The sequence below is a fragment of the Sprattus sprattus genome (assembly GCF_963457725.1).
Source record: "Sprattus sprattus genome assembly, chromosome: 12".
Lineage (NCBI taxonomy): Eukaryota > Metazoa > Chordata > Actinopteri > Clupeiformes > Clupeidae > Sprattus > Sprattus sprattus.
In genome coordinates this window covers 24,552,415-24,567,085 of record NC_137910.1, presented here as the reverse complement: position 1 = coordinate 24,567,085, position 14,671 = coordinate 24,552,415, and the positions used below count along the sequence as shown (strand labels likewise).

General features: G+C 41.6%; 2 protein-coding genes across 2 annotated transcripts in view; both read right to left on the bottom strand.

The window, feature by feature from the left end:
• The window catches only part of disc1 (DISC1 scaffold protein), a 49,132-nt gene extending 48,342 nt beyond the window's left edge, over nt 1-790 (bottom strand). Inside the window, exon 1 of the mRNA XM_080849354.1 lies at nt 556-790. Within this exon, the coding sequence (XP_080705480.1) occupies nt 556-649 (94 nt within the window). The 5' untranslated portion in view covers nt 650-790. The remainder of the gene's footprint in view (nt 1-555) is intronic.
• Nucleotides 791-4,147: 3,357 nt separating this feature from the next.
• tsnax (translin-associated factor X) lies at nt 4,148-14,394 on the bottom strand. The gene is made up of 6 exons (XM_080849411.1): nt 14,066-14,394; nt 13,731-13,841; nt 13,328-13,442; nt 12,662-12,792; nt 6,263-6,384; nt 4,148-4,878 (listed from the first exon to the last, which is right to left on the bottom strand). The coding sequence occupies exons 1-6, from the start codon at nt 14,079-14,081 to the stop codon at nt 4,498-4,500; spliced, it is 876 nt and encodes a 291-aa protein (XP_080705537.1). The 5' UTR covers nt 14,082-14,394; the 3' UTR covers nt 4,148-4,497.
• Nucleotides 14,395-14,671: the final 277 nt, after the last annotated feature.

Below are 14,671 nucleotides of genomic sequence, written 5' to 3'. Positions count from 1 at the left end.
ATATGTCAATAAACTGTATTGATCCACTTTTGGTGACCTGGCAATAATTGTAAGTACAAACACATGTAAAGCCTGTCCGCAATAGCTAAAGTAGGCTAAATGGGTTAAATCAGAAGGCACACTGTGCAGTCACGGGCACAATAAGAGTTGCACAGGACTGGTAATTGGGCAAGAAATGCATCCTTTAAACTTAATAATATAATTTAGTTCCTTGACACTCAATAACATTAAATAAGCCATACTTTCACCGCACATTTTAAGTCTACCTCCCCAATTCCAATTTAGACGTGAGTCATGTAGTAAAGTAGGCTACATTTTTTTAATTACCAATGTCTGTACTGAAAAGTAACTTCGTCAATGCATTATTTTATAGCACTTCGGTATCAGGCCTAGGTATATATTTGACAGATATTTCATATAGGCTAAACTGACGTGGACGTAAGTTCGAGGAATGGGACGATCTCTCTAATTTATTGAAATTGATACTTCAAGATACGCTGTTTCAAAACTAACATGAACACAGGGGGAGTAAAAAAGAAGAGAAAGCACTATTACCATCCATAAGTGCCGCACACCGGCGACAGTGAATGCCGTCGGCGTTTGCCATCGATGTGTTCTGACATTCCAGTGTGACCATCCCGGCGAACATCTTGACGAAGGGTTAGAGAACCTTAACGTTTTCCTCAACAGAATCCTCCACTGGCATGGTTCGTGCGAGCACTGCAACTACGCCACTGAGCTCATTTCCGTTAGTAGGATAGAGTTTTCCCATAAAATGCAGACCACATTTGCGTCTCCCGATTGAAAAGAAAACAGACAAGGTGGCAGAGTGTCAAAGAGAGTTGATAAAACGCTTCTATTTGAAAAATCCTAAAACACAAAGGCACCCAAATAATGACGTTCAGAGTCTAGATTGTTCCCAAAGATATCGCCAACACGTCGGTCAAAAGTCAAATCTGACAGACAGCACAGGGACAGACCGAAAGCAAAAGAAAAGCCAGTCCACAGACTAAAGCGCACCGTTGCTCTAATTTGATAACTGGTCTTGTGTTCGTTGGACGGGAGAGGGCACCCCTCTGCCCTCTGATCCGTTATGTGTCTATGTGTCGTGGTAATATGTGGGAGTTCCTCCTACGTGTATTGGAATTTGACTCCTTGTTCCTTTCAGCCATCTCCTCACTGGCTGCACGGGAAATCCATTAGAATTACGCTGAAGCGGAGATCCTCTGCCGATTGGCAGCAGAGTAGATTGTAGGCCTATGTGCTTACCATTAAGAGCAAATGTTAAACTGTTGCAAAATTGTCTTTATATTCAGAGCTGTGAGCATGTACTGAAAACTATTAAGCAATAGCAAATCAATTAAACGAAAATGTAATGAAAAAAAAAAAACGATGTTTCAAATTCAATTTTGATAGTCTGAAATGAGGATATGGGACTTCTTCATTAGGCTACAGTAAGGGAGTGGAAAAAAAAAGTTCCAAAGAGGTCTAACTCCCTTCTCCTCAACTATCCATGTTTATGTCTTCCATCCTTTTAGTCAGTCTTTCAGCCTGACTGAACTCTTACTTCTGATGGTGTTCTTCCCAGAGGCAAGCAGCGGACTGTTGCCATGAGCGAACAGAGCTGCTCTTTGTAATCATCACTGCCGTGTCTGGCCACGCATCCCCACTGCATTGAGGATCTTATGTGCAGCACAGCATCAAGCGTGGTCTGCTGACCAGCTAATTGTGACTAGCGCCTGAGGCCACTGGCTTTGGGGAACAAGGCTGACCACTGGCAGGAAGACTGACCATGAAATCAGCTGACTTCAGAGCACAAGCACTTGAGTTCCTCTCTTGTGAAGTTCTCAGTATGAGGTTGGCAGATGAGTGAAAGGCACAGAGCTATGACAAAAACTGTAGCCACAATATCACATAAAGGCCCAACACACGCACACAATAACCAAGGTGTAGCTTAGTGTATATATTTTTCTCTGACAGTAGTGAAGCGACAGGTATCCAAATTGCGCAGGCAACAGACAGATTAATAGAACTAGAGATGGGTTAGTAGTTATTCTCTCCCCCCCCCCCCAAAAAAAAACAACATCTGTTCATTTCACAAAGCTGTCTATGTAGTTGTGATTACCCTGTTTACTTAGTTATAGCTTTATCCTGCTGTTACTTGGAAAGAGAGAGTGGAAAGCACCTTGGCATGAAAACTGTAAACAGATAACAGATAGCCACAGATAGCCACCCTTTTTTTCAATAACTGCCATACGCCTTCCATCCGTGGAGACTGTCAGTTTCTTGATCTGTTCCTGACCAACTTTTGCTGAAGCAACGACTATTGGCTCCCAAAGGTTGTTCAAATAGGTGTATTGTCTTCCCTCACTAGTCTCATGTTTGAGAAGGGCGCACAAGTTCTCACCAGGATGCAAGTCAGGAAAGGGGACATGGTCAACTTTGATGCTTTACTATGTGTCTTTATATTTAGACTCAAGGCACCTATACTTGGCATCTTAATCCCCCCCCCCCCTCCCCTTCATATGATTATAAAACAATTGGGTTCTATCGCGTAATTTAGCTGTTTCTGATTGGACGAGAGACGTTCCATGCTATAGGTTATTCGTCAACATACCAACAGTTACGGGACTTTTCACAGTTAATAATAAATATAGCACTCTTGGGAGTGGGGTAGGTAAGGGATAATCCCACGGGTGTTGTTGCCTACGCCACTCGGCCTGCGGACTCGGTGGCTACGGCCGAACACCACCCGTGGGATTATCCCTTACCTACCCCACTCCCACTATATTGCTTAATAATATTTCTTTCTGATTACAGGTCTATAGCAATCACTGCTAGCCACCACATAAAACGTATAGAAACAGAAAAGCCTTTATTGTCATTGTATTAACATACATCGGAAATTGGTCATTTTATAACATACAGAAGTTGCTTACTTAGCTAACTAAAAAATAATTACCTGTAAAAAGTCGTGTGGTTACATTGAAATATATAGATGCTTTTCTCCACTAGATGGCATACTTAAATCATTCACTCACATAGCCTACGCGCACACACATACACACACTTTCAGATAGATTGTGTCAAGCATTTCTCATCTCGACAATATTAAAACAAATGTATACAGAGATACTTAAGTCACTCAACGTTAAAACCACAAACTCAAAATGTTGACTCACTGAAAACGGTCAAGGGCCTGATAGACCCAGCAGCTGCCAACTGGGAAACTACCCGCCAAACAGAGAGCATGTTGTTCTGGGTTTAAATGCTAGCATTCACACGCGGTGCCCCTCAGACCCGGAGCCTAACTCTCCGGTTTTGTGCTTTGTCTTAATGACGAAAAACAACTCTGTGAATTATTAGCCATCTCTGTGCTCATGTTCCAACAGTCCAAGGTGGGCACCAGTCCTCCGTTTCATGTTTTGACAGGGGGGAAGAAATCTAAATCCACAGCATGTTATGGATGCTCTGGAATGTGAATCATAGAATATTTATAGATGTATTTCCAGAACAATCTGAAACATGCAGTGCTACTTATAGCAAGGAAATCAGGGATTATGTTATCTCTCAGTAACCAGGTCCAATACAATTCTTCCGGATTTTAACTTCCGATATACACAATGTACAATATCTAAAATGCAAAGAGAATGCATACACAAAACAAATATGGAAAACAAGCAAACTCCATCATCCATTATCTGAACAATTGACTGATGAACTAAATCAATTGTTGCCTATTTCAAAGGAAATTGATACGACTGTAGCTCTCCTTACTCGGAAATCCAATCATTCCAGGTTGGCACTTGGCAGAAAGGCATGGTCATGCCCACTGGCAAGACAGAGTAAGGGAGGGTTGGAGGGGGCATCCGGGTAGCGCCACGCTCCTGGGCGGACTGGTATGTGTGGCACTCACAACACGCCAACAGCCGAGCACGTACCTCACTCTCAAGTCAGGCGTATCTCATGGCAACAACGAAAACTGCCTAGGACAATGACAGCGCCTACCTGAGATTATCAGCAAGAGATAGAGAAGGAAGAAAATATACAACAGAACAGAAATACACATGCAAACAAGAAAGGGAAAAATCCTCATCTGACACAAATCCACACTCACCTTAGTACACAAAAGAGAAAAAAAAAACTGTTTGTAACAAAAGTGTTTTAATTAAAAAGTAATTTACATTGCAGGTCATATCACTGCTGCATTCCGATGCAAATACATCAACTGATAAACTAAACAAGATACATCACATTTACATCAGTATGAAGACCAGTTTGCAACAACAAAAAACAATGCACTTTTCAACAACAGTCTCCACGTCTAACTGGAGGTTACACCCAGCAAGTAGAGCTTCACCCTCCCACAAACAAAATAACGGCTTCAACAAAATACCACCTAACTGGACACATATGGAAAACATGCATGAATGCTCCGGCTAAGCAGAACATAATAATACTTATAGCACAGGAGTGGAGAAGCTCAGTTTGAATTAGCTAGCCCATGCCTTCGTCTGTGTCCAGGAGCACGGCCCTGCTGGAGAAGACGTCGGCCAGCATGTGCTTGGGGATCTCGGAGCCGCGCACGCGCAGGGTGTAGCAGGCATCCTCCACCTTGGCCAGGCTCTGGCGGAGTGTGTGAAGCTTCTTGGACACCTCGTAGGGCCCCGTGTTGCCGATGAAGGCGAAGCCGTCGTGCACCTCGCGCAGGAAGCTGCCCAGCTGGAAGGGCGTGTCCATGTCGCCGTTGCCTACACTGGTGATGCACATGCGCATCAGCTCGCCCGTCAGATCGGCCACGCCCAGAAGGTAGTCGGTGGGGGTCACCTGGAAGGTCAGGACAGCCGGGTCTTGGCATGGGGTCACGACCTGGTCACTCTGTTGTAGAGAATAGGGATGCGGGTTGATAACTTTACACTGTGCCCTCACAAAAACTGACTACACATATTGGGAGGACTAACAATAAGGCAGTTTAATGAAATTGAACTCAACAATTGAGCTCAATGCCTACTTCACATGTGCACATGCTAACACTCTGCTCATTCAAACCATTAAAAAAACATATAAATATATATATATTTCTCACTGTGTTTGGTTGTATTCTGAATATTTTGCAATGCAATAACAAACATTCTTAATAGGGCTACAACTACCCAAAATATTTATGGAATTGAGTATTCTATCAATTATTTCATCTACTAAACTAATTGGATACAAAGTACCCTTGCGATTTTAAACAACAATATCAAAAGTGTGTTACGGAACATGACAGGCCTTTTAAAATGATAGACTGTTTAATAGAGGGACTTTGGCGATATGAATTAAACAAAGCCTTAGATTATTTTGTAATCAAACTATTCAAGTACTCGTTTCAGCCCTAATGCCTAACATCATGGTAAGCTAAGAAACATAAATATTATTGTTTAAATATTCGTTTTCATCATCGTCATAAATATTACTATTAGCATTTAATTTGTCTGTTATTGCCAATGATATTTTTAAGTTGCAACCTCAAATAAAACTCTATTCAGGCATTTCATAGGGAAATTACATTGTAGATTACATCTACACCACATAACAAAACAAACAACAAAAAAAGATGTCAGTGCTCCTGTCAAAGTAAGCACGTAGTAGAGGCATCCAAAAATATCCCCCGGTTGTTTGGCCTGGGGCCTAACAACAGATCTCCTCACAGAACCATCAGTGCAGTCATTCATCGTCCCTCGCTCAAAATAGAATGCAGAGATAGCCATTCTTGCCCATCTGATAAGCAGGGTGCAAGTGCTTTTAAAAACGTAGTCACTTCTTTTCGGAAGTAAACAGACAGAGAAAAGAGGAGGAGGAGTAAAGACAGTGAAAGCAAGAAGGGTACGTGCCAGAAATACTGTATGAAGCTCAGCAAAAAATATATAAAAAATGGGTGATAGAAAGGCACTGCGAAGCTTGAGAGAAACTATGCCATTGTACAAGAGAGTAAGCAAGAATATACAGGCAACAATTAACAATAATGAATAATACAAATAATAACAACAACAACAGCATTGTTGTTGCATAGGGGCAACTTCACTGAAGACTGAACCTAATGAGAAACTAGAGCATGGATCTCTATGCAGTGACCAAGTTCTTCCTGTACATATTACATACGGTCCTGTTCTGGGAACACCAATGTCTTTTTAACTGCTGAAGCAAATATGAGGCATCATGTGATGTCACTGAGAGATAGATTGTGTGTGTATATGGTAGACCACTATGAGAGGGGTACCTTGGCCTCTGCCTTCTCGCCCTTCATGAAGACCAGCCTGGCATTGATCTCCTCCAGGCTGATCAGGGTGCGATGTCTTATGAAATGCTGGAAAGATACGGCCTCAACATACTCCTGAATGCCTGCAAAGGATGGAAATGTGATACATGAACACACAGGTGGTGGCAAAACCACATCACAAATCCCATTATAAAATATACTCACATAAGCTTCAATTTCAAATTCCAAGAAATGTTACAAATGCCATTTTTTTTTTCAATATTGGAATTTTGTTATAAATTGAAACTGAAAATTGTGGATAAGTCAGACTACTTCTGGTTGAAACAAAGACCATATTGGCTGGATTTGAGCAACAGAAGCTTCAAGAAAGACCTGAGGAAGATGAAGCAGAAAGCTGCAGCTTTCTATGGCCTGCCATGTGCCAAAACTTTTATTGCACAAACCACAACATTAAACACAAGGTTATATCACCTGGCCAGAAAAACAAGTCTGTGGAAGTTTAACAGCTACAATTAACATCAAAGGGATTCTTATCTCTTAAACCCATGCCAACTTCAGCATATACGGTTAACAAACAAGGAAAGACTGTCATCCCATTCATCTTCCACCTTTTCTTCATTCACTGTCTGTCTTTTCGCAGTCTTCATGCTCAATGACTCAGGCTGCAGTGAACTTCCCAGCTATATCCATATGAGCCTTGGGGTTGGCTCTCCAAACAGATAAAGTGATAAGATTATCAAAGAGGATACAGCGGTATCCTTCAGCACACGCGTCTCTTTAGAGGTTTACTTAACCAAACACACATCTATCCAAAACTCAAATTCCAAGGGAGCATCATTAAAAAGGGGTCATTTGAGTTTGTTTATTAACAGTGCATACAAAACAGGGCAACCAGTTTACCAAGGTTTTGTGTCACCAACAACCTACTTTTCATTAAACCACAAAATGTTTTTGGTGAAATTCAGCTAATTTCTCAGCCTACCTGTCCGTTCAGTGTTTGTACTCAAAGAAACTCTGGTGTTGTGTCTCTATAAAGAGCAAACCAAACACAGTGGCTTGGAACGCCATAAACAATCCATGCCAATTAACATGGATCACCAGAGGCGTGTTCATTTGATTGCCTGTTGAGCGCCAATATCCACAACCGAATTACAGACTCCATCTTTAATTGACCTTTATAGGAACGCTGTAACATTATCATGTCAGCTTCATTGGTGCATCTCATCTAAAAGTATTTAGGTTTAGAACTGGTAAAGCAACAACATTTTGGACATAATCCATTTAGAATACACTATCGGAGTTTACAAGAGTCCTTGTCATTTGAAATGCACTGGTTACAGATACCACCAAGTCAGCCATAATCCTCTCTCTTAATACTCAACTGGACAGCAGCCAAGGGAACACCTCTGTCCCCTAATAAGATTTAGCTTTTAAAATGATAAGCCACTGTGCCACTGGAGGATATTCTACTTCAAGCCAAAATGAAGGATTAGTTTTTTTTTTTGGTGTCCAATGAACAGAGAGGCTAATCATATCTCTCTCCCTCTCTCTGGAGAGGTTAAATTTGGTGCGTGCGGAAACATGGTTAGTCAGCGGTCCTGTCCGCCACTCTAGGGCTCCTGATGCCAACATTCAGGCAGAGCACTGATAAAGTCAGCTGTCATTAGGCTGTTGGCGCCTGGCATAGCTTGGCTGGGTAAATAGAAAAGCCCAGAAAGAAGTTCCTGCCAAATGCTGACCAGCAGTTGACCTCTATGTCCTGTCGACTCAACTGTCACAGTAACTCTTGTTGTGCATGCTAGCTGAACAATGGTTCTCAACACTCTCCATTTCCAATGGCTCTGTGTGTGTTCAGACGGTATACACATGTAGCTCTTTGCTGGACTGCTGGCCTTAGCCTAGCTTAATCTCGTTTCATTTGTTGTCTTGAGAGGCAGAGGCCCAGAAAGCAAAACACCATGTTGAAACGTCCCTACACAAAACACTGACTGACACAGTACTGATCCCATTAGGTAAGAAAGCCAGGTGGTTTCCATGGCAGCCTCTGTTGTTGATCTGTAGACGTTTCATGAATATCACTTAATGCCTTACACCATGAGGAAGCAGATAGTAACGCCAACACCAAGGTCATAGGGCCAAATACCCAAGGCATACCAATTAAATCATATACACTGTATGGACAAAACTATTTGGCCATACCAGTTTGGTACCGGAGGGATAATGGTATTGGGCCGTTCTTCAGGGTTTAGGCTAGGCCCCTTATCTCTAGTGAAGGGCAATCTTAATGCTTCAGAATACCAAGACATTTTGGACAATGCTATGCTACCAACTTTTTGGCAACAGTTTGGGGAAGGCCCTTTCTGTTCCAACATGACTGTGCCCCAGTGCACAAAGCAAGGACTTTAAAGACATGGTTTGATGAGTTCTGTGTGGAAGAACTTGACTGGCCCACACAGAGCCTTGACCCCAACCCTCAATCAAGCTCATGGGATGAACTGGAACGGCTATTGCCAACATCAGTGCTCTACAAAATGATGGGCACCAATTCCCACAGAAACACTGCAAAATCTTGTGGAAAGCCTTCAAAGAAAGTTGAAGCTGTTATAATTGCAAAAGGCGTACCAACTCCATATTAAACGTATTTGAATACACCGTCATTACAGTCCCTGTAAGTGTAATGGTCAGACATCCGAATACTTTTGACCATAGTAGGGGTGGGAATCTCTAGTACCTCACGATTCGATTCCGATTCAGAGGTCAACAAATCTAAACTGATTATCAATTCTAAACCGATAAAATGATTATCGATGCATCTTGATTTTTAAAACATTTGAGTTTGCTACTCTCAAATCACTTCCTACTTTGTGTTTGATAATTAAAGAAAATCAACAGATGAATTACCTTCTCTATTTTTTATTAGAGAAAAAGATTTTCCTTGTCACAATTATGACCTTTTTATGAACAATGCAATAATCGATGCAGCTTGCATTAAAACACAAAATGAATGTGAAAAAAAAGAGAATCGAGAGAAATCAAAAAAAATCAACCATATAGTGTACCAGCTGTACAGTAAGTCACGTTGGATGGGAGTATGCTATAAACTCCTCAAAAAAAGTTTGGAAACGTTTCCTCAGTCAATTATCCCTCCCCTTTAATAATACCAATTGGTATTGTATTGTATATCGTTGGAAAGCCTGATTAGTCACCTTTACAACGAGGTACAATTTGTAAGGATCGTGCATTCGTGGAATGAGCAACACAGCTAACTGTGTGGGTAGCGGTCCACATTTTTTTTGCCAAAATCCCCTGCAATATTCTTCTGTTGGTATTCAATCTTGTTTTGAGTTGCTTGGTGGATTGGATGATTCTCCCACAGTATTAAGGAAAAAAACAACACATTTTGACCATTTTTACACTTTATTCATTTTGCACTGTCAGGGACCTCATTAGCATGTGGAAGATCCATACGCAGCCACAACAGCTTGGCACCTCCTGTGGGATGGCATCCCATTCCTGAACCAGAATTTGTAGCAAGTCAGCCAACATGGTTGCGTTGGTCACTCTGGCACGTACAGCACGCCCAAGCTGATCCCACAAGTATTCAATTGGGTTGAGGTCTGGACTCACGGCAGGCCATTCCATCCTCTCCACTCCCAAATTCTGGAGGTATTCTGTGATGATCCTGCCTCTGTGGGGGTGAGCATTGTCATCCTGGAGGATGGAGTAAGGTCTCAGATTCTGCAGATATGGGATCGCCACTGGCTCCAGAATCTCATTCCAATATCTCACTAAATTCCAACAGAAGAATATTGCAGGGGATTTTGGCAAACATTTTTGGGCTTCTACTCACACGGTTAGCGGTGTTGCTCATTCCACGAATGCACGATCCACATGCTACTGAGGTCCTTGACAGTGTAAAATGAATAAAGTGTAAAAATGGTCAATATGTGTTGTTTTTTCCTTAATACTGTGGGAGAATCATCAAATCCACCAAGCAACTCAAAACAAGAGTGAATACCAACAGAAGAATATTGCAGGGGGTTTTGGCACATTTATTTGGACCGCTACCCACACGGTTAGCTGTGTTGCTCATTCCACGAATGCACAATCCTTATAAATTGTACCTCGTTGTAAAGGTGACTAATCAGGCTTTCCAACGATATACAATTCAATACCAATTGGTATTATTAAAGGGGAGGAATAATCGACCGAAAAAAACGTTTCCAAACTTTTTTGGGGGGGGTTGGTTAAAATGTAAAAAGGAGTTACTTGCCTATACCTTCAACATCAGGATTAAATAATCAACTGGTGCCCACATACTAGGTTATAGTAATATGGACTTTCACTCCATGTTGTTAGGGGCACAGCAAAGTCACTGTAAAAACATGGCAAATAGCATGTGCAGGTCTAGTGGACCTCTCTTGAGACAGCATAATTGATAAGGCATCATGTATGTTAATACATACTGAATGTTTTTGTTTGCTTGCTTGAACTCTGCATCCACATCGGAAACAGCTCATCACACAAGGGACAGTGCATGTTTAAAGCACGTCCACTAAATACCCATGGTTACCTGATGCTGCTAAATGAGACCTGTTCAGTACGTATGGGCAAGCAAAGTCATTCTCCATTGGGCATCACTGGCCATGACATAACACAACACCATCTCCTATACACCCTGAGGTTAGCATGTCAGTCAGATATTTAAATGTGGCAGCATGTAGCGAAGGGGAGAGAGAAGTCACCCCAACCAGAGTTGAACCTACCCTGAGTCCACGGGGTGCCAAACTTGCACTCGGACCGCAACACCAAAGATGATGGCACGGCAGTCAGAGCACACTCATCTGTAGTGACGGCATATCGTCACACAGAACTTAATGCAATAACTATACCAAACACACCAGTTATGATCTGCAGTAGGAAACATATTTCCTTCATCACACAGAGTTGCTGCATAAAAGGGGACCTTTTCTTGCAATACACAACTGTCACTGCATACTGAAGAAGAAGAATTCCTGTAAAAGGCTCATGTAAAACAAACTCATGAGACAGACATTTGACACCACACAAACCCAATATCTCTGTTCGTGCACATGCACAAAACTGTCACACACAAGTTCAAGCAACACCCAAAAACGTGAACACGGAAGCACATTATCATGTGATAAAACGTGAACACGCAAGCACATTATCATGTGATAAAACGTGAACACGGAAGCACATCATCATGTGATAAAACGTGAACACGCAAGCACATCATCATGTGATAAAACGTGAACACGCAAGCACATTATCATGTGATAAAACGTGAACACGGAAGCACATCATCATGTGATAAAACGTGAACACGCAAGCACATCATCATGTGATAAAACGTGAACACGCAAGCACATTATCATGTGATAAAACGTGAACACGGAAGCACATTATCATGTGATAAAACGTGAACACGGAAGCTCATTTTGATATGCTTTAATGCAACTGAGCTAGTCTAGGGCCAAAGAGAAAAGACCATCAGTGTTTAAACCTGCAGAGATCACACTACACCATAAAAAGTGGTTTGTCGGCTGTCTGGCGTACTCATCAAAGCTCCCCATATCAGTGGCAATTACTGTCAAATTTAGCCCCGCAATATCCATAATGGTCCTGCTGCAAAAACAACACCATTAAACTGTAGCCGTCCAGTCCAGCCGGTTTTTATCAGCTTTCGCGTGAGAGTGTACACATTATAGAGCTCCCACACAATCTAATAAAGACAATAAAATTGAAAACATTGAGAAAAAAAAAAAAAACCTAATTGATAGGAAGTACCACTGGCCACGTCGCAAGGGATGCATCAGTGATTTCCCTGAGACCATAATCTAAAAACCACTTCCCACCAACTGGCTATCAGCTAAAATGCTATCAGCTAGAATGCCCCCTCCCTCCTTGATGGCTTCCTCAGAAACACAGCAGACCTCACGTCTCCACTGAAGAGTGCAGAAGAAAGTGCTGATAGGGTGGCAAGTGGGCTTTATCTATAGTTGGATTTGCATGGAGTACATGTGAACTGGGTGCCCTCAGAAAATGACTCCCATTCCATTCCAGTTCAATATCAGAAAGAAAACAGAAGGGGAGGGAAACTTGCCCCAGTCTGCATTAATTGTGTGAACCTTCAGGCTGCAACCACTTTGATGTTAAATCAACAAATTAGTTAATAAATTGCATTTAATAAAGTAGCCCAATTCATTTAATACAACAAAAAACCCTGTCTGATCAATACAAAATTGCAAACATTTCATTTTGATTCAGCACTATGCCTTCATAGGCCCAACTGGAACTATACTGGACAAAATGGCATTGACAGGTATTTCTACTGGGCAGTGTAAGCCCAGCAGGGACTCGTGTTTGTGCACTCACCAGGGGTGAAAGCTCTGTGGAATTGATACAAGTCCTCCCCTCTCAGCTCTTCAGCGATCTGCCCGATCTTCTGCCTCACGGCATCCAGCTTTCCATCTGCTTCTTCCAACACCTCCTCCACATTTGGGACACTGGAGGTATTATGACATTTACATTATTTGTTTGGTAGACAGGTCCTACATCTTTTATAGAAGAGGTTGGGTATATAGTGGCATGCAAAAGTTTCTGTTACTGTGAATAGTTCAGTGAGTAGAAGATGAACTGATCTCTAAAAGACAAAAGGCAGGTTAAAAATGAAACATTTCTTTCAAGATTTTTTTTTTTTTCAAATTTAATTAAAAGAACTGTTAAGCATGGCCGGATGAATCGATCATGCATTGGGTTTGTGTTGCAGCCATGCAGAGCCATGCATAATTTAAATACTCTTGATTGGCTGCAAAAGGCATTTACCATTGGAGATATCTCATCTGTAAATGTATGCCTTTTGAACATCAGGTCATATTTTGCTTGCTTACATATTCACAGTAACAGAAATTTTGACCAGAGGTACCAAAACTTTAGCATGTCACTGTTTGTGGTCATATAAAAGTCATAAGCACTGAACAACAAATATTGATGTTAACCATTTTCATTCTGATTTCGAACAAGATAGCGAGAAGTTCTTACCTGGTAACCCTGTGAAGCAAGAAAATGGTCCTCTTGCTCTCAATTGTGATGTCACGACTTAGCTTAACCAATCGCTCGTACTTGTCATGTTTGGTATCAAGCTCCTGCTGAAATACTGACATGGCAGATACATTGCATGCATCCAAGTGTTAAACTGAGTCCAAAGATAAGACACCTTAAGTGTTGAAGAGTTAAGAAAAGAAAAACCTTTTCAGTTGTCAACGTGGGTCATTTTACATTACAAAATTCTCTACATGTCCATATTTTATGGTCAACTTTTATTTAAACCCAGTTATTCTGTACACATCTCTTTATTACCTTATAATGGGACATTATGGTATCGACTCATGGCATTCAACAATGTAGAACTATGACTGGGCTTACTAGATCTCCCTCCCTTTACCTTTGAAAGCAGATAGCACAGCTGAAGATGGGTTGATGTTAGAAGTTTCACGTTGATCGTTCTTTTGTGTCTGTGTAACATCGGTCTTCCTTTTGCGGGGACATCCTTCCCCTGAAGAGAACACGACGTAAACAGGTTCCATGACTGAGCTCGGAACTCCGAAAATGGCCAAAAACACAGACATCCGTATTATGGTACTTTGTAGCTAGATGTAACTTAGGTGGTATGATGTGTGTAAACATGGAATGATGCTAGCAAGCCAACAAACGCTAACGAGCATAGTGGTAGAAATGCCCGTATGCGTCGTATGTCTCATTAAAACAAAGACATATTACCTTCTCTTTTACTCATGACTTGATTGTGCGACAAGTTGACAACAGGCTTCCAATACCTTCAACAAAATACCAATTTAAAGCAGACAACAATTCGGCGTGGGTCTCTTCGTTTACTGTCGCCTGCGTAACTTAACGTCAGCGTGTCCGTGCATCAACACAAATGCCTTGTATAGAAATATTGTTACGCACAGAAATCCATTCTTTAAACTGGAGACACAAGAGATCAAGAAGGTTATTCTTATAATTGTCTCTGCGGCACATACAAGCCGAAGAACATAGGCTAATTATCTAATTCCCCTGATCATCTTCGCCACTGGCATGTGGATCGGATACCCTACTTCTCTAGGACTTGCGCCAGTTAAATGCGTAAAGAAATATTGCATTTCGGGAAATGTATTTTAAAGCCTCTCCCATCTACAATTAAACCACATAAAGTAAAGGCGTATCAAAGGGTTTCACGGACAGAGATATTAGTTTAACAGATCAACTTAAGTGTGTGCATTTCCAACAGCCCTGCAAAAGCTGTACGTGGAGTTTTCACAGGTCCAACAGGGAATACAACGTTTTATGTGTAAAATATTGTCGATGACTCTTCGTCTATTAATT

Excerpts from the sequence above, each read along its gene's own strand:
- tsnax (XM_080849411.1), bottom strand. Across the intron at positions 12,793-13,327 it reads TTGCTTCACAGGGTTACCAG|TGTCCCAAATGTGGAGGAGG; the intron begins GTAAGAACTTCT and ends TAATACCTCCAG. Across the intron at positions 6,385-12,661 it reads CCACAGAGCTTTCACCCCTG|GCATTCAGGAGTATGTTGAG; the intron begins GTGAGTGCACAA and ends CATCCTTTGCAG.